Here is a 26420-nt window from a genome sequence, read left to right as displayed (position 1 = left end):
AGTTTCTACTTCTCTACTTTTTTGCTACAAAATAGTTGTATCAGATATTTTTAACTCGATAATGGCTGGACAGATTTCCATGTGTTGTAACAACTCAGGCCCCGGAATCACAGACACAATAGAGAATCTATTGTGTCGTGGCCCGATCGAGCCGTTCGGGGCTCAATGGGTTAATTAATTTTTACATTAACTGCACCTGACTTACATAGAAATTTAAGTACAAAATACTGATGAACAATAATTTTAAGACTATCGAAAATTCCAGAAATAAAACACAAATTCAATACAAAATAATCTTTATTTCCATTCAATTAGGTCTAAATTCCGGAAGACAGTGTTCCCATGGATTAGGGGGTGTTTCTTCAGTTAGATACGATGATAATAGCACAGGAGCGCACACGGGAATTCTCTTAGATATCAGCCACCTTGTATCTTGTTCTGATAGTGGGAGACGCTTCACATCGGCAAAGCAGACTGTTACTTCGTCGTTGGAGTAAGGTGGCCTGGAAAATTATTAAATTTACTTGGATTAAAATTAGTTTAGTTTCTTTTTTTAAATGTATGAAACTTCTCTGTAGCATTTTTAGTTGTTAACACGTTCAGAAAGGATTTTTTTTATGAAAATTGAATGACAGTAATTTGAGCGTTATCACCGTACAATAAGATCGACATTCCCACATCATACTCACTGTACATCGGTCAACAGCCGCCCATTGGATGATACAATTATTGTTTGATATGGTAATACCAACCCTATCGCAGTACGATAAAGTCGACATTCCTACATTAGTAGTAGTACTCACTAGCTCAGTATCACCACCAAAATCGTCCTTATAACAATACCAAAAGGTCTACTATCCTATCATATCGCTGAATATCAAGCACGTTGCCATCAGCAGCACGTGCAGCAGCGCAACTAGAACTTACTTTACATCCACCAATATCGTCCTTCATCACAAGACACTTCGCCAAGCCAATCTCACCCTTATCACTAGGAAATAAGAACTTACTGTTCATGCCTCATCACAAGACACGCCAAGCGAATATAACCCTTATCACCAGGAAATAAGAACTTACTGTTCATCAGGTGCAGTTCCACCACCGGCTTCCAACAGTCTCGCCAGTAATCTCCTCCTCGGCGCCGGTACATGTAACAATGCTACGAGCCCCACAAAGGGCCCCGGGGCCCCGCGGGACACAGCACTGCGCCAGCGATACGCAGCGCGAGCTAGGCTTGCTTCCCCCCCGGAAAGGGGGGGGAGGGAGGTCGCTAGAGGGTTGCCCCATTCGTATTCTTCTTCCTGTGTATAAAAAAGCGTGAACATTTTAGTGTCCGTTTAATTAAAGTGACAGCTTTGTTTTATGATAAGATTTCGATAAAAATTAATAGGCTGTTGTTTGTAAAATTAAAATGGCTTCTTTTTGTTTAATGATAAGATTTTTGATTACAATGCCAAAATTGTAGCTTAGCGTAAAACTCGAGAGAGAACGGATCGAGCAATTTAAAATTTTTAACATAGAAAAAACGAAAAAGGTGGCAATAGAAGGAACAACATCTGCTGGGGCAACAAGTGATGAATATTTATGTTTCGGATCGAGCAGAGCATCTTCTCGCTGCGCCGAGCAGAGCACATAGTGTGACATTAGTTAGTATTGAGCAGCACCTGCAGCAAGCGGCCCGCTGCTCTGCTGCGCGCCACGTACGCGGGGTGCAGCACCCACTTGCCGCCCGCCACCGAGCAGAGCATCTTCTCGCTGCGCCGAGCAGAGCACATAGTGTGACATTAGTTAGTATTGAGCAGCACCTGCAGCAAGCGGCCCGCTGCTCTGCTGCGCGCCACGTACGCGGGGTGCAGCACCCACTTGCCGCCCGCCACCGAGCAGAGCATCTTCTCGCTGCGCCGAGCAGAGCACATAGTGTGACATTAGTTAGTATTGAGCAGCACCTGCAGCAAGCGGCCCGCTGCTCTGCTGCGCGCCACGTACGCGGGGTGCAGCACCCACTTGCCGCCCGCCACCGAGCAGAGCATCTTCTCGCTGCGCCGAGCAGAGCACATAGTGTGACATTAGTTAGTATTGAGCAGCACCTGCAGCAAGCGGCCCGCTGCTCTGCTGCGCGCCACGTACGCGGGGTGCAGCACCCACTTGCCGCCCGCCACCGAGCAGAGCATCTTCTCGCTGCGCCGAGCAGAGCACATAGTGTGACATTAGTTAGTATTGAGCAGCACCTGCAGCAAGCGGCCCGCTGCTCTGCTGCGCGCCACGTACGCGGGGTGCAGCACCCACTTGCCGCCCGCCACCGAGCAGAGCATCTTCTCGCTGCGCCGAGCAGAGCACATAGTGTGACATTAGTTAGTATTGAGCAGCACCTGCAGCAAGCGGCCCGCTGCTCTGCTGCGCGCCACGTACGCGGGGTGCAGCACCCACTTGCCGCCCGCCACCGAGCAGAGCATCTTCTCGCTGCGCCGAGCAGAGCACATAGTGTGACATTAGTTAGTATTGAGCAGCACCTGCAGCAAGCGGCCCGCTGCTCTGCTGCGCGCCACGTACGCGGGGTGCAGCACCCACTTGCCGCCCGCCACCGAGCAGAGCATCTTCTCGCTGCGCCCGGGCAGAGCGCACAGCAGGTGCGTAGCGTTCGCGTCCAACTCTGCTCCCTCGCAAACTTCGCCGCCGAGGTGCTCTATCATAGCGATAATCTCTTCGCGATTCTGGAATGTTCCATGATGACACTTGAAAAATGCCGGAAAATACGTAACACGGGACTAGATCAAAACTGTACACAAATGTAAACCTCATATGGAATATTATTGTTTGTCATAAGCTTAGAAATATACCAGAACAAATTTGGTGAGGTTTATTTTAGAGATAGTAAGATTTTATATAAAAAGATTTCAGCAAGGCGTTTGATTTATTTGACCATGAAATATTGCTCAAAAACATTACATAAATGGGTATCCATGGGTCACTCCATCAATGGCGTGTTTCTCTGTACCTCTGAATCGTATTCAACGTTTAAATTCAATGTAAAATTTCTAAAAAAAAATGCAATTCCATTGGGAGTACTCCAGGGTTCACATTTGGGGCCAATGTTATTTGCATGAAACTCACGCTCACTGCGTTGGTCGCGTGACGTATTCGCGTACCTATGATAAATCGATGGTGAGTACCAACCCTAATCTATTATAGCTATACAGCTATTATTTATGCCTAAAGTTGACTTTTGTTAGGGAGTGAACCTTCCGTACGCAGTACTATTATATATATTAATAATAATAATAAACACTTTATTGCACACACATAACAAAACAAAGAAAAGTAATACACTCAGAGTAATAAGATGCGGTACAATATAGGCGGCCGTATCGCTAAGAAGCGATATCTTCCAGGCAACCTTATATTATGTGTACCTATTATATTCTGTGGCTGTACCAATTTTTTTTTTTTTTTTTAATAAACTCACATCCACATTAGACGACAGCATGAAACGCTTGATGTCTGGCTGTGTGGCCGCGTCAGTACGCTGTGGCGTTGTATCGTCCCAGCCCACTGTGTTCGGTTGCGATTCCGGACCTGCTTCTACTTCTGGACCTTGGACTGAAAAAAACGTATTTAGTACTAAGTATCTTCTAAAACTTATCGCAAATATATTATGTTCGTGTCGAACCTTATATTATCTATGTACCCACAAAATTTCGGGTCATTTGTAACAGGATGGCGGTTATACAGGGGTCTTAGTACGCAATGACAAAAAGAAAAATGATGGTCAGAACGCTGATACCGGATACCTTAAGACACTGTTATATTTTATATTAGAGAATCTTAACATAAAATATTATAGTATCTTCACCGTGTGTGACGCGCTTAAGTCTTACATCGGGTATAGGACGGTGGGCTACTCTGTATTGGATTAGCTCACAAATACTGTAACCAAACTTAAATAAAACATCGCAAACAAATATCGGCACTGCAAACAAAAATCAACCTTATAACTATACACATATAATTCAAAATTCAGCATCACTGCTAGTGGTACACTTGACTTGTTGCTGTTGTTATTGATGTCTGAATTTTGTGAACAAATATCGACCATATCACGTACACATAAGGTTCAAAATAACTCACCAGGCGTAACACTAACAGACTCCCGCGTTCGCTTCGCTCGCTGCGAACTGAGTCGGTTACTTAATGCCGCACTTAGTTGCTGTAATTGAGCATCTACTGCCGCGGTAATGCTTGACTTGGTACTGTTGTTGCTAGGCGTGTTGCTGTTGTTGCTAGACGTGTTGCTTTTGTTGCTTTTAATGTTACTGCTAGGAGTGTTGATGTTGCTATTGCTGTTGCTTTTATTGTTGGTGCTGTTGATGTTGGTTTTGTTGTTGCTAATGGCGCTGTCGCTTGCATCCTCGTTGATGTTCGTACAGCTGGGACTCTGATTGATAATAAATTGAATAGAATTGAGATAGCTATAACGAAAAAGGTGCGGATTCGAAGGATCGAAAAATTAAATCCAGCCGAATTAGGCTCACTAGTTTAAAATAATGAAAATGTTTATCAATTATGAGAATTAGATTTATTTTTTTATAGAGTTTAACTAATTAAAAAAATTACTTAACATGAACTATGTACTTACTTGATGAGTGTGTGACATTCTGGCCATTTTAGGAGGTGGTGTTTCGACATCATCCTTAAAAGGAAACATTATAATGTAAAAACGCTTTAATAACTATGTTTCTTGAGTTTAGGACTCACTCACAATCACTCACTAACTACCTGACTCACTCACTCACTCACACTCACTCACTAACTAACTCACTTGTAAATGCAATTTTCTTGGAGCAACGGTGTGGCCTGAAGGTGGAGTAGATGAGTTGCCGTTGAACTGCGCGAGATATCGATTCATTATCTCCGATAAAGGCTGTAAATAATAATTTTATTACATTTTAGGATAAACATTAGCATTGAATATTATTATTACTTAATTTATAATAAAAAGCGCCGCGCGTTGCCGCGGTAAAGCTATTGCATGCTATGCCTTCAAGCCACACCTCCGCGCCCGTCGGAGTGGGGAGCGTGAGGTTTTTTCGTTACGGATTTTCTGGATTCGGTCCCCGCGCTCAAGGCCCGCGATAGAAGCTATGCAGGACTCTATGAGTTATGAGGTAGATGCTTTTGCCATTTCGCCAAAGCATAATAAGATCTATATAATATCTCCTCTTGCCAATTCAAATATTTCTTTCTATTATAATAAAGGCTACGAAATTTTAATGTTCATATTTTTTTTTTGTATGTTCGTTTTTCATAGAAAATTTCTGCAGTAATCTATATATTAGATAACTTAAATATTCGGAAAAATAAATTGATGTTACTGCTAATCATGACAAATTACACAGTTAAAATCCCATTGTACAATTTGTTTGTATATTATTTTATGTTATGTCTTTCGTTGTGTGCAATAAAGTTCTATTCAATTTATTCATTCATATTTACTGTACGATTACCTAATCGTACAGACAATAGGTACATGTTCCCGGAATGCAATGCGTCGATGGTGCATATTTTATTATATTGTATTAATTATTATTTTAAGTTTTAACACACATTTCAGTTCGCATTCGGATTCCGCACCGGGCGGAGTGGAGCTCCGCCCGGTGCGTCATCAAACCCCATCTCATCTAATCCCAATGTATTCAAGAAATATATCTCGAATCTCAATCTTATATCTCAAATCTCATATCTTATCTTTTATCCCATTACATTGGTCCTTCGAGCAAACGGTGAGTTGCGGGACCGGGACAAAAAGTGTGCATAAAGTTTGTGCTGTGTTTGTGTGCGTGGTTCTGGTTTCCGTGATCACATCGCGACCTCGGTGCTTTTGGAAGGCACCACACATATCTTCACATCTCTACCCTGGTGTCTTGGGGAGACACCACACCTCAACCTCGGTGCTTTTGGAAGGCACCACACATATCTCCACATCTCTACCCTGGTGTCTTGGGGAGACACCACACCTCAACCTCGGTGCTTTTGGAAGGCACCACACATATCTTCACATCTCTACCCTGGTGTCTTGGGGAGACACCACACCTCAACCTCGGTGCTTTTGGAAGGCACCACACATATCTCCACATCTCTACCCTGGTGTCTTGGGGGGACACCATACCTCAACCTCGGTGCTTTAGGAAGGCACCACACATCTTCATATCTCAACATTGGTGCCCTGGAAAGGCATCGCATCTCTACACATCGACGGAATAATTCACATCTTGGCGCGGCGTAAGCGTAACTTGAAGCTAACCAAGTAAGGTTTCTTATTTTATCTCTTATTTTGAAACATGTCGATGGAGGATATTTTAGCTACCCAAGAGCAATTAATAGATGCATTGGATAAGCTACATATAAACTTTAAAAAGGATGGAGCGGAGCGAAAGACTTCCGATTATATACGACGAAGACTAGAAACGCTAGAACAATATTTTGTAGACTTCCACAACAACCATATGATACTTCTATCTTTTAACGATCACTCTCATGAGTATTTTGCATTCAATAGATATGATCAAATTAAGAAAAAATACAATAACATAAAGACAGCCTTGCAAAATTATAAATCTTTAGAAAACCCTGAATTACAACCTCCAACCTTTCAAACCCCGTCAACCTCTCATGAATATCAAGAAAAACCTCCCAACAATATCTCTAATATGAATAAAACGGAAGAGCTTATGAAAAAACAAACAACTAATTTTAAGGCTTTTCTGCGAACTATTTCAAACATAAATCTTGATCTTATGTCGGAAAAGTGGGAATTTGAGGATATCCTAAAGTCCTTGCAAATCCGCTGGTCGGCAATTGATACCTTGCATTGGGAATTAGAAAACGAATTGAGCGGAACGAACGCTGAATATGAAGAACAATTTACTAATTATGAAAAACATTACTATAAGTTAAAAAAAGATATTAATAAAAAGATGTATTCTCTATCTCATATAGAGCAATCAACCCCAAAAGTAGAGCTGCCTACATTCGAAGGAAATTACATGCAATGGGTTTCGTTTAAAGATCTATTTACGGAGACTATCCACAATAATCCGTCACTGTCGAATGCACAAAAGTTACAGTTTCTCAAGAGTAAAGTTAAGGGCGAGCCTGAAAAAATGATCCAACATCTCCAAATCAGCTCCGACAATTATCTCATATCTTGGAATATTCTCAGTCATCGTTATGATAATAAACGATTAATCTTTACATCTCATCTTAATAATCTCTTAAATATCCCTAGCATTCAATATCAGTCGTATCAACATATTAAACGGATTCATGATGTAACATATGAGAGCATTAATGCAATCGAAAACCTTGGAATTAACGTATCATCTTGGGACCCTTTTCTTTTTTGTATATTATCTCAGAAGTTAGACCCAGAAACATACAATGATTATATGCAATCTTTAAAGTCGCCCAGAGAAATACCTTTATTGCAAGACTTTTTACAGTATTTAGAAACCAAGTTTATGACGCTAGAGACCTCACGAAAAAAGCATGAAAGCTACACTACAAAAGCATTTAATCAACCATCAAATCAGCATACACATTTAAGAAACTATAAAAATCAATCATCCTTTTCTAAAGGTTATAATAATAAATTTAAACAGAGTTATAATAATCCATATTTTACAAATCATGCTATTTCACAAAGAACGTATTCCAGTAATATTATAACAAATGTAAAACGCAAGCGGTGTCCGATGTGCAATTCTAGCGAACATCGCCTTTATACATGTCCGACGTTATTACAAATGCATCCTTATGAGCGAAGAAAAATGGTTGAAAACATGAAACTTTGCCTCAACTGCCTACATTACCACAAAGGAATGAAATGCTTTTCACAGATATTGTGTAAGCAATGTAATAAAAATCATAATACCCTTTTACATGAATGTTTCACGTCACAAAATATGACACCGGAAGCGTCACGTTCGAGGTTCCACGTGCCTCGTTCGAAACCTTTACGCCAGCAACAAGAAAATATGAACACATTAGTATCCCTTCCTGCATGTGACCCCAGCGAAATACCTATTACTAGCTACTGTAATTATCAAGGTTCAAGCAGCAGATGGATCTCACCTTAACATGAGAGCGCTTCTAGATCAGTGCTCACAAATCTCAACTTTAACAAAAATACCCCGTTAAAATGAATATATCAATATAATCTTAATTTAAATAGCAACATCCAGCAGTTATAGGAAATGAAGGATGAACCTTACTCTAAATCTTACTTTAAATCTATCTCAGGAAGACCTTTAAAAGAAAATTTCGAAGAAAAATTGGGTGCATCAAAATCTTAAATGTATCGCCTAATTTATGTAATCAGAAAACAAATAAATGAAACAACCTCAATTAGCATGCGAGTATAAGCTATTCATATTGGAATACAAAGAACTCGGACATATGATACCCTGTGTGTCGCACGCCGACTTAAGGCCCAGTGGCCACCTACCGCGCACCTTACGCGCGGAGTCATCAACTACAGCCAAGCATCCTCGAAAACGTTAAATTAATTATTAACCTTTAATGATCTCATGTATAGAGCGCCTAATCTGCAACAAGACCTTCAAATCCTAATTGTTAGATGCGCCAATTTAAGTACGGGCTTACGGCGGAATTGATCTCAAATCCTACAAAGCGATAATTTTTGTCCGAAATATCGAAAATCTTTGATCCCTTTACAAGATGAGATTACATTATAAAATAATGTGATGATTATAATTATCTTACTATCTTACTATGAAACGATCTATTGTTAAGCTCACTGTTACCTTCGTAAATACTATGATATAAATACTATTAATGAATCTACCGACTATGATAAGGAAGAAATTAAAACAAAGAATTCATATCTCGAAACAATATGTCCCATGATAAGACAACATTTAAACACAATGCGACGCTATAATATTACAGCCAGCGTGCGCACGAGTTCGGCGAAATGGAATATTAATATAATAACATTTTATTTATGAATGATTCGTTTGATATGGGAGCTGTATGAGTATATTTTAATTGGAATGTTGGTTGTTGTGGTTGTTTGTGGAAATAAGAACGTTTTGGAAACAATTGCGTCGTCGACGAGCTTCAGCAGAGCCGGCGGTGGAGGCTGCGACCAGTGTCGCGGTCCCTGCCCGGCCACCTCCAACCCCAGTGAAAAGTGATTGTGTGATAAGTGAAATAGTGAGTGTAAAGTGCGCGTAAATAAACATGATCTTTCGAGTGTTTTCCCTTCCCAACTTAAGTGAATCTCTGTAACGCTATTATTAAAAACAATTGTAACATAATCTTGTAACCCTATCGTAAAGAACAAATGTATCTTAATCTTATAATTATTGTATCTTCATCTTGTAATCATAACTAACACAATCATTTAGTAAATAGACACAAAATTGTAATATCACCTTGTTAGTTTTAAGTTCATCTTTCATCAAGTTACTAACCTTCACCTTTTTCTCCCCCGGGAACATGTACGATTACCTAATCGTACAGACAATAGGTACATGTTCCCGGAATGCAATGCGTCGATGGTGCATATTTTATTATATTGTATTAATTATTATTTTAAGTTTTAACACACAGTTCAGTTCGCATTCGGACTCCGTACCGGGCGGAGCTTCACCATCTCATCCCATTACAGTTAAAAATAAATATATCTCTTTATCCCAATCTCATATCTTATCTTTTACCCCAAACCTCCCCCTAACATTTACCGTCTGTTTGTCCTTAGGCGGCTCTTGTTTCGACGGCAGCTCATTGACCACTTTCCACAATCGTTTCCTGGACTCCGGAGATAATCTTCCCGAACCCGGCCTTAAGGCAGCGCCGAAACCACTATCTGGGGTTTCTATTTGTCGCGCGACTGAAAGAGAAACATTTATTATTATTACTTTTAATAAATAAAAAAGACGTGCGGCACTCGGGGACTGCCGCGGTAAAGCTATTGCATGCTATGCCTTCAAGCCACACCTCCGTGTCCATCGGAGTGGGGAGCGTGAGGTTTTTTCGTTACGGAATTTCTCGATTCGGTCCCCGCGCTCAAGGCCCGCGATAGAAGCTATGCAATAGCTTAAAAAACATTTAATTAGGATTATCAAACGAAACACCTGATTGGGAGAAAACTTTGTAAGGACATATTTGGCGCTGTAAATTATGTTGCCTCTTTGATTTTAATTTTACGAATATTCGCTTTTGGCCATTTTCAATTCATAAATTTCTAATCGAATCACGTAGTTTCAGAGATAACAAAAAATTAAAATGGATTTGTAAAAATACCCTACTAATCCTCTACTTATCGACGACAAGAGATGGGACAGTTCATTTTTTGATCTATAATAAAATAACCGCAATTACAAAAGAAGCATCACATTTAGGCACAATTTTTTACACTAGCGAGAAGAAAAACATGAAATACTAATAAATGGGAGATATATACATTCCTTACGAGAACATCCAAAGCACAACTTAATTTTTACCTATTTTTTAACAAATAATGACACAAGATAAATACCTACATTTCTTTATCAAACCTACTAGAATACCAAAAGCAGAACTATTTTGATGTGAAACTTCATTAGTCGCGTTGAGATTAAAATTTCAAGGTCGCGTCATGGCAATACCGTCACGTCCGCGTCATGGAGTAATTTTTTTAATTAATCTTACACTCACAAGGATCGGTAGGCGTCCGCACCGGGTCGGAGGGCATTTCCCCGCGTCTTAACGCTTGCAAGCGACGCCGGGTTGTAGGACTATATACGGCTAAATTTGGTGTGGATAAAGCTTCGTCTGGTGTGCGTACTGCTACTTCTGTTCATGTGAATTGATTATTATATTTTTTTAATTGAAAAAAAAAACACTTAAAATCGTATTTAAGAATTGTAAATATTTTCCCTGAATAATAAATAAATAATGAAAACGGAAAACCATTTAACCTAATGCTAAACGATTTATAACGGTTTACAATGTAATATATTCAAATACCCTCATAAAAAACTTATGTGGGTATTTTGATATTTATTAACATTGAGGTCTAAAAGTTTTATAACATTTCTATTATTCTTCACATATTGAGTGTGTGCGGATTAAATAATGAAAAAAAAAAGAATAAAAATCGTTAATTTCAAAAACTAGGTGAACAATTAATTACAGATTTCTTAATTTTGGTTATAAAGATATCTCCTTGACTATGATATCTCAAATAAATTTACCTTGTTTATCAGCCTCTTGAAGTTCCTGCACCCTTTTCGGTGTCTCCTGCGAGTCCCCACCGAGGAGACCCTGTCGGGCCATCGCTATGTACCGTGACGCGGGTGACATGTCGTCTGAAATTATTTATTTATATTGTTAACGTGATAACGTTTTTAAAATCGTTTTAGTCGGGTGACATGTTCAGAAACTTGTGTCACACCAAAACCTCACGAGCGCGATCGCAGGTATAACGAGAGAGAGACGGACCGATCTCCCGTCTTATCTCGAGCGCTGCCACTGCATTATGTTATCACGTAAACATCTCGATCGTAAACCTACTTTACAAACAACCAATTTTTTTTATATTGAAACAATAGCCTAAAGGGATTGGTTTTTAATCTTCTAACAAAGAAGTTGTATGGAATTTTTCACAATGACAGAAAATCCTTGTCCATTCCTTAGCACAATTTCGTTATAAGGAAATTTCAACAACAGTGTTTTTCTTTTTAAGGGTTCCATGCAAAAAGGGTAAAACGGGGCCCTATTACTGCAATTATTCGAAAATATACTCTCTTTCTCTCTTTAGTCGTTCCCTCATTACTGAGGATCGAGACTCCTACCACCAGGGTTGTTAATTAATTGACGCCATCGAGTCCGGTCTGTGGCCAGATGTAGCGCCATATTCATCGAAAATATACACTTTATTATAATATCGCAATATTGCGATTCATATAATAAAAAAAAATTGCTTATTTGTACGGAACCCATATTTTCGCGAGTCGGACTCGATTTTTTTTTTTTTAATTATAAATATTGAAATATTTTCTTACCATTTTGATCAGCCTTTGGCGTATCATCTTTCGCTAAACTCTTCCTCGGCACGTGTGTATCAGCGGGCGGCAACATTTCGTTCTCTTTGTCTCTCTCTTGCTGCTTGTCTTTTCCTATATCCATCCCTGTCTCTCTTTTGTTATCAAGCTCTTTGCCTTGTGGGGACTCTTCTGGATTTTCTAGAATTGGTGCTGAAATCGATAAATAAATATAAATAAAAAATTGGTTGTCTGTAAAGTCGCTCGCACTTCAAGCCTGACATGGAACGCCTCAGAGCAAGGTAATGCCGCATGAGTCATGTTTTTTCGTGCGTGTAGCCGGCTTTATCGAATTATAAGACGTTGTCACGTCAAAAGTTAATTTATTTCAAATCTACAAAAAAGCTTTGTTACAAGTGGTTTATATACTTAGTTCAGAAAATTATAATAATCATTTTAATATATTGTAACTCAGACTAACCACTTTAAACGAAACATTACGGGGGTTACGTCTATAAACCTAAAATATTACGTGTCACGTGACCCACCGGTCCCTGTGACGTCACGCAGCAGCCGGCAGGCTGCGGAACACTCACACGGGGGACACACAGCCGCGACCCACCGGCCCGCCAGCCCGCCGCGCACTCACCAACAGTATCGCCAACGAGGTGCGGCCGCTCGCTGACCCGCCGGCCCGCCGCCGCACAGGCCCGCAGCCAGCCCGCCCGCACGGCCGGCAGGCCCCACTTCACCGCGCCCAGGTACTTGTCTCCACTCGCTGTCGGGCATATCAAGTGCGTCGACGCGAGAGCTGTGGCCGTCGTGCGCCGGCAGAAGCGCAGTTGCGTCCTGTATAAATAGAACATTTTGTACTGAATCCAAATAAAATAGTAATTTAAGGAGAAATATAACAAATGACAATTCAATTACCAAATACGCAACCGCACGTAGAAATATAAAGGAGCACGTAGCGACATCCAGGAACACGTAGCAACATGTAGCAATACGCTGCAACCCGTAACATCACGTCGCAACACGTAACAACACGTCGCAACATGTAACAACACGTCACAACAGAAGATCAACAACGAGGCAATAATACAAGAAACACTCACGTAGCTCCCAATAACTTGGCCAATTCGTCCAGGAATGCCCTCTCGAGACCACTGTAAGTGCTGAGACTGGCCACCACTCCGTGTAACGGACCGGGGCCAGACGTCTGCGGTATGGAGACAGGTCGGTGGTAGTACTGGAGGGGCACCAGCTCTTGCTGACTGAGACAGTCTTTCTGTTGAGCAAGAGAACTTTAACATATGAGAGAAAAAGTTATGTTAAAAGATGGACAAATGGATAGACAATAGACAATAGACAAACATTTATTCACAAAAATAACACATTATTACAACTGACAATCACAATACTTAACATAGAAAAAATACAAATAAAAAACACCAAACACATGACAATTTAATACATAATAAATAAATAAGTAAATAGGTTGCTAATAAGTGTTATGGCTGTGAAAGGGTCCTGGCTCAGCATATGTCATGAGTCGGCTGACTCATGACGCTGTTTATTCTGCCAGAACCCAGAAGGCAGATGGAACCAAAAAAATGGAAAAAAAGAAAAAACTTAAACCAGAAATAAAATAAAAAATAATATAATAGGCAGTATAAATAGATATAATAATATTATATTATAATATTATAATATTTATTAATATGGTATTATTTACAAAGATTTAAATGCAAGAATGAAAGAAAGTTGGTATATACATAGTACATACACACACATACATTTCAAAAGTCACAAGAAGATCAGGACAGAAGAGTAATTAAAAAATAATGTTTATACAAGTGTAATATGGAATGAATAATAAGAGGGATACAAAGATAGATACAGTGCGGCTTACGGGGAAAGAAGCTGAAGCGACATGAGATACTTTTTGTATGCACGTCGGAAGCTAAATTTAGTCTGCAGACATTTAATAGGAGGTGGTATATTGTTCCAGCATTTGGTAGCAGCGTATCTGAAACTCCCACGAAATGCTGCAGTTTTGTGTGACGGCACTGACAACTCCTTGGCTACACCCCTGACCTCATTTCTGCTTGTTTGACTTCGCCACAACAATTTAGCATAAAGGTATTCGGGCGTTTTAGTTTTTACAATGTCGAACATCATACAAGCCAAGAAAAGATTTTGACGGTTCTTAATTCTCAGGTGGTTAAGAGAATTGATGAAAGGAGTTACGTGGCTACGATGAGGTATATTTAAGCAGAAACGAGTGCAGGCATTCTGCAACCTTTGAATGAGTCGCTGAGATCGTTCCAAAAGGCAAGGACCATATACGGCGACACAATAATTCAGCTTCGATAAAATGACAGCCTCACAGAGTCGAACACGCAGATCGACACTGAGGAACTCGCGAATTTTGTAAATCGTCTTAAGCCGGAAAAAACAATTACTCACTATTTCTGTGACATGTCTCTCAAAGTTAAGGCCTCCGTCGAAAACGACTCCCAAATTACGTGCAACAGCGACCTGCTCAAGTGGACACGAATCGATTGAGAGGGAAGGACTGTGCATAGATACGTAAGAGATCTGTTGTTTGGTACCAGTTATTAGAAATTTTGATTTGCATGGATTAAGGCACAGAGAATTCCGCATAGACCATTCCGAGATTCGTTGAAGGTCATCATTAATGTTCTGTAGGCAGTTATGAACACAAGAACGGTTTATAGGGAGATATAATTGCAAGTCATCGGCATATAGGTGGTAATTACACTTCTTTATACAGTTTGCTATGTCCGCTGAGTACAAGATGAATAGCAAAGGCCCTAAAATGGATCCCTGCGGAACTCCTCTTGTGACAGGATACAACGCTGATGAAACATGAGATCCATCGGACTTAGTGATAACTACTTGTTGGTAGCGGTTATAAATATAAGAATTGAACCAGGATACACAGTTCTCATCAAATCCATAGAAAACAAGTTTAGATAGAAGAAGAGAAAAGTTGATGGAGTCGAATGCTCTGGAAAAATCGAGCAGGGCAATAATTGAGGCATGGCCAGAATCACGAGCATTTAAAAGATTGTCCACGACATCCAGAAGAGCGGTGCTGGTACTACGGCGCTTTCGAAAGCCAGATTGATAGGCAGGAAAGATGTTATAAGATTCACAGTACTTACTCACTTGAGCATGGACAACCTTTTCAAGAATTTTGGACATAAATGGGAGGATGCTGATTGGACGAAGATCTTTTACCGCCGATGGATTATTCGTTTTAGGAATAGGACGAATTAGAGCTGTTTTCCACTGAGAGGGGAAAACTGAAGAGGTAAGCGATCTATTTATTATAGCTGTTATGGCACTAAGTGAATATGGGAGCGTAAGGATTAACATATCTCTAGATATCCCATCTATTCCCTGAGCGTTAGATTTAATATCCAGGATGACTTTACCAACGTAATAATCGCTGACGGGGACAAAACTAAACTTATTTTCGCCAAAGCGATTACTAGTAAAGAACCTGAGGTCTCTCTCCTCTACTTGATTAGATCCCGGAACATTTAGAAAATGCTCATTAATACCATCGGCGTCGCATAAATGATCAGGGAGATACGAGCCGCATTTGAAATTCGGAAGTACCGTTCTTTTTAAATTTTTCCACAAAGCTTTAGAATTTTTAAGGTTTGAGTTAATATTTTTGTCAAAATAAGCCTTTTTTTCTGAGTATAAAGTTACATTTGCTAGCCTTTTTAAAGATTTGTAATCCTCAAATCTGTTTTTGTCCTTAGTTTTTCGGTATCGAGTGTGGGCATTGTCGCGTAACCACATCAAATGTCGAAGATTAGAGGTAAACCACGGAGCAAACCTATCTCTTAACGTAAGCGCGTATCTCTTAGCGCGTAGGTATCATACAAAGTAACTATATGCTGATTCAGCAAATTAACCATCGCCTCCACATCAGCCATTCGCACTATTTCATTCCAGTGAATGTTATTTAGCGACTTATTAAATTCGTCCACATTAATATCCTTTAATGGTCTGAAGGAAAACCTCTTGATAGGTGGCTTATCTTTTTTAAATTTAAATTCAGAGACAATGAACGCATGGGCTCCGAGGTCAGGTATGTAGTCTACGGTTACACTATCGGTAGTTGCATCACTACAGATGACATCTATAAGAGACTCACTACCATGGGAAGTAAAGTGGGTCGGTTCACCAATACAATTTTGTAGTTTTAACGAACTCAAAAAATTTTGCAAACGAAGAGTATTTCTATCGACAGGGCACAGTAAATTGATATTAAAGTCTCCAAGCAAGATAAGGTTATCATAGGCACTAAAGGATGAGATAGATTCAGTGAGTGCATCAAAGAAAATATCAGCATTGAGCCAGGGGGGTCTATAAGCTGTGCCAATGATAACACTTCTAGAATTTACACTTAGATACATTTAGATACTTAGACTTCCACGATTCAAAATCGTTAAATGTATTTTCACAATTTATAAATAATCTTATAATTCTCCAACAAATTGCCATGCAAATAAATACTACCCTATCCACCAAAATTATATGGGCGACCAATTGCAATATTAACGATCCAAAACACAGTGATTATATATTCTATAGAAGCTGAGCCTCGCGGTTTTACCAGAATTGCTCCGCTGCTGTTGGTCTTAGCGTGATGATATCTAACACCGAAAGAATTACACGAAACAAACAAATAAAATCTTCAGCTTTTTAATCTATATATATAAAACTTATAGGTGACTGATATAGTGATCTATCAACGCACAGCCCAAACCACTGGACGTATCGGGCTGAAATTTGGCATGCAGGTAGATGTCATAACGTAGGCGTCCCCTAAGAAAGGATTTTAGAAAATTCATCCCCCAAGGGGATCAAATAGGGGATGAAAGTTTGTACCATGAAAATTTATCTTTTCCACGCAGGCAAAGCTGCGGGCAACAGCTAGTATTAGTATAGATTGTCATCATCACAATAATGAAAACTAACTATACTCACAATCCAAAACACAGTGATATATTCAATACTATCATCATCACAGTCCCAGTCGAGTGGTACGAGGCGGTAACTCCCCCCACCCCCCTTCGCGACCAACAGACCGCCAGCCGCTGATACTTCCGCGCCTATTTCACTTATCGCTTCTTCTTCTAGACCTTGCACTTCGATTTTAATACCTAAAAATTAACATGTGTTAAAAATCTTAATCTTCGATCATTTAACAACTTTAATTTAAAACTGTTTTCAAATGTTTTTATCAACATTCTAGTCAAAAGGACTACACTTATTGGCATAACTTCAGAACTTACTAAATGTAATAAATTTTAACAGCCTTCAATCAAAATATACAAAATATATTCAACCTTATTTGCATGACTTTAAAGTCGAATTTCCAAAGACCGAAATTCCACCCTCATTGAACTTTACGTAAGAACATTTTTTTTTGTTTGTATATACATAATTGTTATTAACAATAAGTGTTTCATTGAAGAAGAAATTGAATAGGCCAAAAATTTACTTTCTTTAATTTAAAATATTAAAGACTTACCTCTAAATATCTGTTCAATTTCTTCAGTGGGATCGTCTCCGATATCTTCTGTGATATCAGGATTCTGATTAGTGACGTCATCTGACACTGGCACTGGTGCAGGCTCTGGCGTTTTCTCTCGGGGTTCTAAGTTTTCTATAACAATACACATTATTTTCTATAGAGATTCATATAAAATGAACACACAATTGAATAGTTTTGATTTAAGATATTTTTTATGAAGTTACAAAACATGTTTAAATAGAGGACATGATGGATACAAATTATTGTGCCCTTCTGAAATCCTAGAAAATTTTGAGTCTTAATTTTCATTTTTTTTTTTTTTTGGCTCAGTGATTAAGTATCATTTATTTATTTTTAACACTTCATCGTACAAAACAATGCAGGAAATGTGGTACAAATTAATGAGGTACAAAAATTTTGTAATGCCTACATACTACATAATAATCATTGTTTCATTTCATTAACATTCACATATCTGTAAAAAGCAGATCACCACGTTATACTAGCAAATAAATAACAATACTCACGACTTAAATAATGGTTAACTATATCATCAACTGGCGCGACTTCCACAGGTTTCGGAGGAGGTAAGTTGAGCGGTTCATGTAAAAGTTGCAAGTTGCGTTTGCTCATTGGAGACGCTTGTTCTATTGGCGGCTTGCGGGATTTCACGGGAGTAGTGGCTTGCGTGTCAAAGAGGTACTGGAAGGGAGATATTGATTTTTTTTTTAATTAAAAATATTATTTTTTTTACAATCTATGGTCTATCTATACTCACTACATAGTATAAAACAAAGTCGCTTTCTCTGTCCCTATGTATGCTTAAATGTTTAAAACTACGCAACGGATTTTGATGCGGTTTTTTTTTAATAGATAGAGTGATTCAAGAGGAAGGTTTTAGTATATAATTAATTATGTTTTAGATAAAGCGGGCGAAGCCGCGGGCGGCAAGCTAGTAATATTATAAAGCTGAAGAGTTTGTTTGTTTGAACGCGCTAATCTCAGGAACTACTGGCACACCTCGGACACTCCATACAAAATTATCGTTTTGACAGTCACACTGTAGAGACTGCAAATGTGTTATGTGTGTGTTAACACTTTATCGTTGGCACATTTGTGACTAGCGTAAAAAAAATTCGAGATTTTCAGATGAAATACATCCGTAAACAGCACAATATCTAACCATTTTCTACGAAAAACGATAATCACAAATCCAAAATAATAAAATTACTTTAAGTCAATTTGATTAATGTTGTCAATCTTCGTTGCGGATACGCAACGAAGATTGACAACATTAAATCAAATTTTTCTACAAGGACGATAGTCCTTGTAGAAAAATGTGGACCATTTATAGCGTGATCGTGCGGGGTGAGGTAAGTGTTTAATTTTGGCGGGAGGCGGAGAGTGTCCGTTCTGTAGCGTTTAGCTACTATTATGTATTCTGTGCTACTGGTTTGATTTGAAACACCTGCCCCTCCGGCAGCGCTGCGGCGGCCCGCACGCTGTGCGCCAGCCAGTCGGCCCGCAGCACGGGCGCGGCGGGCAGGGCCAGCACTGCGGCCCGCGCGGCGCGCTGCGAGCCGGCGGCGGTGTGCGTGACGCGCTCGTGCGGCGCGTCGTACCGCACGCCCCCCCCCACACACCTGCCCCTCCGGCAGCGCTGCGGCGGCCCGCACGCTGTGCGCCAGCCAGTCGGCCCGCAGCACGGGCGCGGCGGGCAGGGCCAGCACTGCGGCCCGCGCGGCGCGCTGCGAGCCGGCGGCGGTGTGCGTGACGCGCTCGTGCGGCGCGTCGTACCGCACGCCCCCCCCCACACACCTGCCCCTCCGGCAGCGCTGCGGCGGCCCGCACGCTGTGCGCCAGCCAGTCGGCCCGCAGCACGGGCGCGGCGGGCAGGGCCAGCACTGCGGCCCGCGCGGCGCGCTGCGAGCCGGCGGCGGTGTGCGTGACGCGCTCGTGCGGCGCGTCGTACCGCACGCCCCCCCCCACACACCTGCCCCTCCGGCAGCGCTGCGGCGGCCCGCACGCTGTGCGCCAGCCAGTCGGCCCGCAGCACGGGCGCGGCGGGCAGGGCCAGCACTGCGGCCCGCGCGGCGCGCTGCGAGCCGGCGGCGGTGTGCGTGACGCGCTCGTGCGGCGCGTCGTACCGCACGCCCCCCCCCACACACCTGCCCCTCCGGCAGCGCTGCGGCGGCCCGCACGCTGTGCGCCAGCCAGTCGGCCCGCAGCACGGGCGCGGCGGGCAGGGCCAGCACTGCGGCCCGCGCGGCGCGCTGCGAGCCGGCGGCGGTGTGCGTGACGCGCTCGTGCGGCGCGTCGTACCGCACGCCCCCCCCCACACACCTGCCCCTCCGGCAGCGCTGCGGCGGCCCGCACGCTGTGCGCCAGCCAGTCGGCCCGCAGCACGGGCGCGGCGGGCAGGGCCAGCACTGCGGCCCGCGCGGCGCGCTGCGAGCCGGCGGCGGTGTGCGTGACGCGCTCGTGCGGCGCGTCGTACCGCACGCCGCCGCACCGCGACACGCACGCGGCGGCGCGCTCGCGGCACACGCCCTCCATGCCCGTCACCCAAATCTGTAACACGCGAACATTTCAAATATTTTATCGTCAAAATGACACGCCATTCAAGAGATTTGAAAAAAAGACGGGTTGCACTCCGGGAGTGCCGGCAGAAATGAAAACTTGATTATTAACGTTCAGCATGTTTGATATTTTGGAATGGTATCCGTCTTACGCATGGAATATAAAAGCTAAAAAAAAAAGTCCGTCTTACGCTTTTTCGATCAGATCACGTGTCCTGACGCGAGTTTAAGATTTTATACCCAACGCCGCTAAAGAAGTTTTCACTTCAAAAATCCGTATTGAGTATGATGATAGCAACACACTAGTATTTAAAAAAAAAGACGGGTTGCACTCCGGGAGTGCCGGCAGAAGTGAAAACATGATTATTAACGTTGAGCATGTTTGATATTTTGGAATGGTATCCGTCTTACGCTTTTTCGATCAGGTCACGAGTCCTGACGCGAGTTTAAGATTTTATACCAATTACAAAAAAAGTGCTCAACGCCGCTAAAGAAGTTTTCACTTCAATAACACGCCATTCACAAGATTAAAAAAACCGTATTGAGTATGATGATAGCAACCACACTAGTATTAAAAAAAAAGACGTGTGGCACTCGGGGACTGTCGCGGTAAAGCTATTGCATAGCATGCCTTCAAGCCACACCTCCGAGCCCGTCGGAGTGGGGAGCGTGAGGTTTTTTCGTTACGGAATTTCTGGATTCGGTCCCCGCGCTCAAGGCCCGCGATAGAAGCTATGCCATAGCTTTAAAAAAATCCGTATTAAATATCATAATAGCAATCACACTGGTATTAAAAAAACCAAAAAAGTCATCTTTTTAAATAAAATAAATACTCACACAAAATCCATCGAAAATTGGTCCAGCCTTTTTGATCAGACTCATGTCAAAATTCTCAAACGCTTCAACGATATCTCTATCCATTGACATATCTGCTTTCTTGACTTCTTGCGATAGCTGGAAATAGAATAAAATGACGTATCAAAATAAATTAGAATGTGACCAACGTTAAGCCAACCAATTTTAAACATAACTTACCTTCACTCTACCAGAGAGCGTGGTTACATCCGCTGACCGTGTCTCATCTACAAAGTTACTTGGCGGCCTCAGGTTCGTTATTCGCGAGAAATTTAAACCTGATGATGCATAAAAATTCGTATAAAAGCAATGATTCTTATGGATTGAAAAAAAAATGAAATAAAAAAAATCCAGTGTCACTTTGTCTTTTTGTATTGTATCACCGTCACCTTCATGTTATTAATTATATGACTGAAATTACACACAGCTCACTCATCAGCGGTAAGCAGGAGGTAGAGGCACTATCGACATATACTTGTGCAGTGGTAATATGACCAAAGTGTATCAATAAAAAACTCATATCGAAAACACTTCACTCATATCAGCAATGTATATAAATACAACTCACTCATATTGCACATATCCCACTCAAATCAGCAACGTATATCAACACAACTCACTCATATGACACATAAACCCACTCATATCACCCATTTATATAAAAAAGACGTGTGGCACTCGGGGACTGCTGCGGTAAAGCTATTGCATGCTATGCCTTCAAGCCACACCTCCGCCCGTCGGAGTGGGGAGCGTGAGGTTTTCCGTTACGCAATTTCTGGATTCGGTCCCGCTCAAGGCCCGCGATAGAAGCCCCACTCAAATCAGCAACATATATCAACACAACTCACTCATATTGCACATAACCCACTCATATCGCCCATGTATATAAAAACAACTCACTCATATCAGGAAGTCTATGTTCAGCAAGTGGTGAGGACGTAGAGGCTCCAGTGACCTTATACTTGAGCAATGGTAAAGCAACACCACGGGCAGCGGAATCTATCACCCAAGATGGTAGCACGCATGCTTTGCCGTATTCCAATGCGGCCTTGTATTTCTCGCTGCCTATGCCTTCTCTACAAAAAAATAAAATTAAAAAAAAACTTGATGATAAATTTTTGAAAATTTGTAGCTTTGCATTTAAAACTAAAAATTCTAATATGTTGATGATTTGGACAAATATTTCTTGATATTTTTTAGCGTGATATTTTGATTTTCTTTTGTTGCCAAAAATCTATTATTTTTGCATACATAAAATTATTTGAATCTATTGTTATAGTGTTTGTTGTACAAATAACAATTTTAATATAAAAAAAGACGGGTTGCACTCCGGGAGTGCCGGCAGAAGTGAAAACTTGATTATTAACGTTCAGCATGTTTGATATTTTGGAATGGTATCCGTCTTACGCATGGAATATAAGGGCTAAAAAAAAAACATCCGTCTTACGCTTTTTCGATCAGGCCACGTGTCCTGACGCGAGTTTAAGATTTTATACCCAACGCCGCTAAAGAAGTTTTCACTTCAAAAATCTTGCAAATATTTGAGAAAATTTAATATTTCAAATAGAAACTTACTTAGTAAGAACAACAACGTCTGTTGTCTCGCTCTGGAAAGCCCCAGAGAAGGATCCACCATTTTCATTCACTAATTTCATTATTGTTTGTTTTTCGCGTTTTGTTATCCCCGATGTAGTAACCTGACAAAGATATAAAATAAACTTAAAAGACAAATAAATGAATGAAACAATAAATTGTTTATATAAAACTATCAAAAATAGTATTTTAATTGGTTCAATGGAAAAAACTAAATTAAGTTATTATTAATTACAAACAACTATGTAAACATCATTAAAAATAATTTAAAGATGAAATCAAAAATTTTCTTCAATTGAATTAACAAGAGAATCAATATAAAATACTACTAGTGAAATCTCAGACAAAAATTTGAATAAGTATTAAAAATTCTTCCAACTCAATTTTATAGTCCAGGATCCTTCGCCCATTTTTGCACGTGATTACTATCAAGCTAAAAGCCCAAATAATTTCCTGTACGAAACTCTCGATTGTGGTAACTAACAGAGGTAACAAGGATAAAATGTGTTGATTTGATGGTTCTCAATCACATCTCTCGGAAAATTATCTTGATAGTAATCAAGTGCAAAAATGGGCGATGGATCCTGAACTTACCTGCAAATTTGTAAACGGTGGCAGGCGATGACAGTCAAAATCTGATGAAGATCCATTTATATTTAATTGTAATGATGCCTCCCACACAGCTTCAACCCATGTTGCGCTCATTATTGGTATACCTTTTTCCACTGATTTCTGTAAAACATTTATTATTCGAAATATACATATTAAAATAAATAATTTTTAATTTAAATATGAATTACACCTTAAAATATTGATGATAAATTATTTTCTTAATTCTTAAGGTTAACATAGATAATTCTGTGCCATAAAAATTATTAACTTTAGAGATATAATATTTTAAATGAAGATGGCATATAGCCCAAAAACCTAGCACAAATATAACATAAGACAGAAAAACACTATCACATTAACTACAAAAAAAAATTATTAACAGTTTGTTCTTACAATATATTTATCTGATAAAACTGTATCAGAGATGAGATGTGTAGTCTCTTCTGTCAATACTGTACTGTAGATACCTCCCATCCAATGCACCTTCTTTTTAATATTCTCCTAAAAGATAACAAAACATATATTTATAAATAACTGGGTAAATAATATAATATAAGGGTACAATAATACAATACAATAATATGGTGAAATATAACCTTACACTGTTTATATTTAGAATGTTATTATATTTGCAAAGTCTATAAATCTGCAGGTGGGTTTTGGATATTTTGATCAAAGAAGGAATAGGATTAGAAAGAATAAATATTTATTGTATAATCATAAGTAATACAATGAATAGAACCATTTTTCTGATAAATAATTCAATTATAAGCTTACTTATTACACAAACACAATATTATTTATTAAACTTCACATTAATACCACAAAAAAACTAACAAAATACATAATTTTTGAAGTGAAAACTTCTTTAGCAGTGTTGAGATGTTAGTGAACTTAGCAGATCATTTTTAGCAGATCAATAAAAAAATGTGAGTTCTTATCGCGTGCAGTTGAGTTCTACAGTTCCTGATACTTTTTAGAAATACTCGCGTAACACTAGAAAATTTATTTATGTCATATTTCATCACGCCGTAGCACCATGCCGTAGCATCATGCCGTAGCATCATGCCGTAGCATCACGCCGTAGCATCACGCCGTAGCATCACGCCGTAGTATCATGCCGTAGCATCATGCCGTAGCTTCATGCCGTAGCATCATGCCGTAGCATCATGCCGTAGCATCATGCCGTAGCATCATGCAGAAGCATCGCGCCGTAGCATTACGCCGTAGCATCACGCCGTAGCATCATGCCGTAGCATCATGCCGTAGCATCACAGCGTAGCATCACGCCGTAGCATCACAGCGTAGCATCACGCCGTAGCATCACGTCGTAGCTTCACGTCGTAGCATCACGTCGTAGCATTACGTCTTAGCATCACGTTAAGCCGGGTCCAGGTCGGGTTTTTTCAAATGTCGTTTGTAAAGGTAAAAACGCCAGAACTATTTCTAAAAATTATCAGGAACTGTAGAACTCAACTGCACGCGATAAGAACTCACATTTTTTTTTTTTGATCTGCTAAAAATGATCTGCTACGGGAAGTTGGCAGATCATTTTTTCAAATGTCGTTTTTTAAGGTAAAAACGCCAGAACTATTTCTAAAAAGTATCAGGAACTGTAGAACTCAACTGCACGCGATAAGAACTCACATTTTTTTTTTATCTGCTAAAAATGATCTGCTAAGTTCACTAACATAGTGTTGAGCACTTTTTCTGTAATGGGTATAAAATCTTAAACTCGCGTCAGGACACGTGTCCTGATCGAAAAAGCGTAAGACGGATACCATTCCAAAATATCAAACATGCTGAACGTTAATAATCAAGTTTTCACTTCTGCTGGCACTCCCGGAGTGCAACCCATCTTTTTTTAATACATAATTTTGCACAAAAATCATATGTAATATCTCAACAAAAACTAACCTTCTGTTGCTTAGACAAGCCACTAGCAGTGACCACAATGCCTCTCATGGCTATAGTATACACAGGTTCTGGACCAGAGGGTATTGGAGTCCCCTCTGTGAGACAGCACGATAAGCATCGAGGACCAACCAATCTAAAACAAATTATTGTACTATAATTTTAAAGTTTTGACTTGTGTAAAAAATAAGAAAACAAAATACTATATAATATGTAAAGTATAAGTATATTTAAAAATGTAAATGGACAAGCTTTAACATGATTACAACAATAGAAGTCATTGTAAATTTTAATACAGTATATTTTATATTTTGCACAAAAATATTTAAAAATCATAATTTTCTAAAATGAAACCTAATAAAACCTTCATTTCCTTTCTATAAATGCATGTTTTATCAACAATACGTATTTAAATATAATAAGAAAATATTACTTACAAGCATTTTGTCAACTTCAATCTCTCAAAGAGTTCACCGGAAAAATCAGACAATACAAACACATTTCTTTTTGTGAGTCCATCAAATTTCTTCCACTGTGTCTCCTGTACCCATTGGGCTTGTATACCTCCTCCAGAATGTTGTTCACAGGCCTACAAGTATAGATATACAGGAATATTAGACTCTTTTCTTAGTATTTATTGACATTTTAAAGTATATTTGTATTCAATTGATCAATCGTTTGTATCCTACACTTAAGATTCAATATGGAGCAAATATGATTGCAACAAAATAACGTCAACATAATAACCTTTCGTTTAACTTCATTACGCTAAGCAGATAAAGTTACACTTAAACGTTATACTTGAACAGGTCATTGATTAAGCTTAACCAACTTATGCATTCTAAACTAATGTTATATCAGTATTCACAAACAGAACTTAGTAATTCAATTTAACTTACTGTATACGCCAACTTCATTTCTTCGGAACAATCATCTTCACTCGCCAAGTTTTTCGGGATTATAAAGGTCACGTTTATATCTTCCGACATATTGCTAAACTTTTATATTTTATATCTAGTTAAATAATTAAATGCATTGCTGATGTAAGTACCTAAAATATTACTTACAAAATAAAAACTGTCGGAGCGCGCGAATTATTTACAAATTACAAAATTTCTGACAGAGTGTCAGCCTACTGCTGTCATAATAAATCAGCAGTTGTCACTTGTCTATGATAATGAAAAATATGAACCTCAGAGATATAAACAGTTTTTTTTCTGTTCTGTGCAAGTTCTGTGA

At 39.9% G+C, this 26420-nt stretch overlaps 1 protein-coding gene across 1 annotated transcript; it reads right to left on the bottom strand.

Annotated features, from left to right (window-relative positions):
* Window positions 1–279: 279 nt before the first annotated feature.
* Window positions 280–26292, bottom strand: mus101 (mutagen-sensitive 101). Its single transcript, XM_090120096.1, has 26 exons — window positions 26081–26292; window positions 25619–25770; window positions 25185–25317; window positions 23661–23768; window positions 23250–23387; window positions 22638–22759; window positions 21963–22138; window positions 21243–21340; window positions 21045–21161; window positions 19972–20199; window positions 18156–18330; window positions 17626–17760; window positions 17079–17254; window positions 13160–13332; window positions 12694–12893; window positions 12066–12257; window positions 11256–11369; window positions 10717–10854; window positions 9762–9910; window positions 4817–4918; window positions 4634–4687; window positions 4126–4432; window positions 3464–3597; window positions 2511–2711; window positions 1078–1301; window positions 280–503 (listed from the first exon to the last, which is right to left on the bottom strand). Exons 1-26 carry the CDS (start codon window positions 26168–26170, stop codon window positions 308–310), a joined length of 4032 nt encoding a protein of 1343 aa, XP_089976222.1. The 5' UTR covers window positions 26171–26292; the 3' UTR covers window positions 280–307.
* Between the last annotated feature and the right edge of the window lie 128 nt (window positions 26293–26420).

This window comes from Colias eurytheme, chromosome 3 (genome assembly GCF_061535395.1).
Source record: "Colias eurytheme isolate Ceu_HAF_F1 chromosome 3, ilColEury1 Martin Lab GWU primary, whole genome shotgun sequence".
In the NCBI taxonomy this organism is placed as follows: Eukaryota; Metazoa; Arthropoda; class Insecta; order Lepidoptera; family Pieridae; genus Colias; species Colias eurytheme.
Note: the sequence above shows the minus strand (reverse complement) of the source record. Positions and strands in the feature narration are given on the sequence as shown.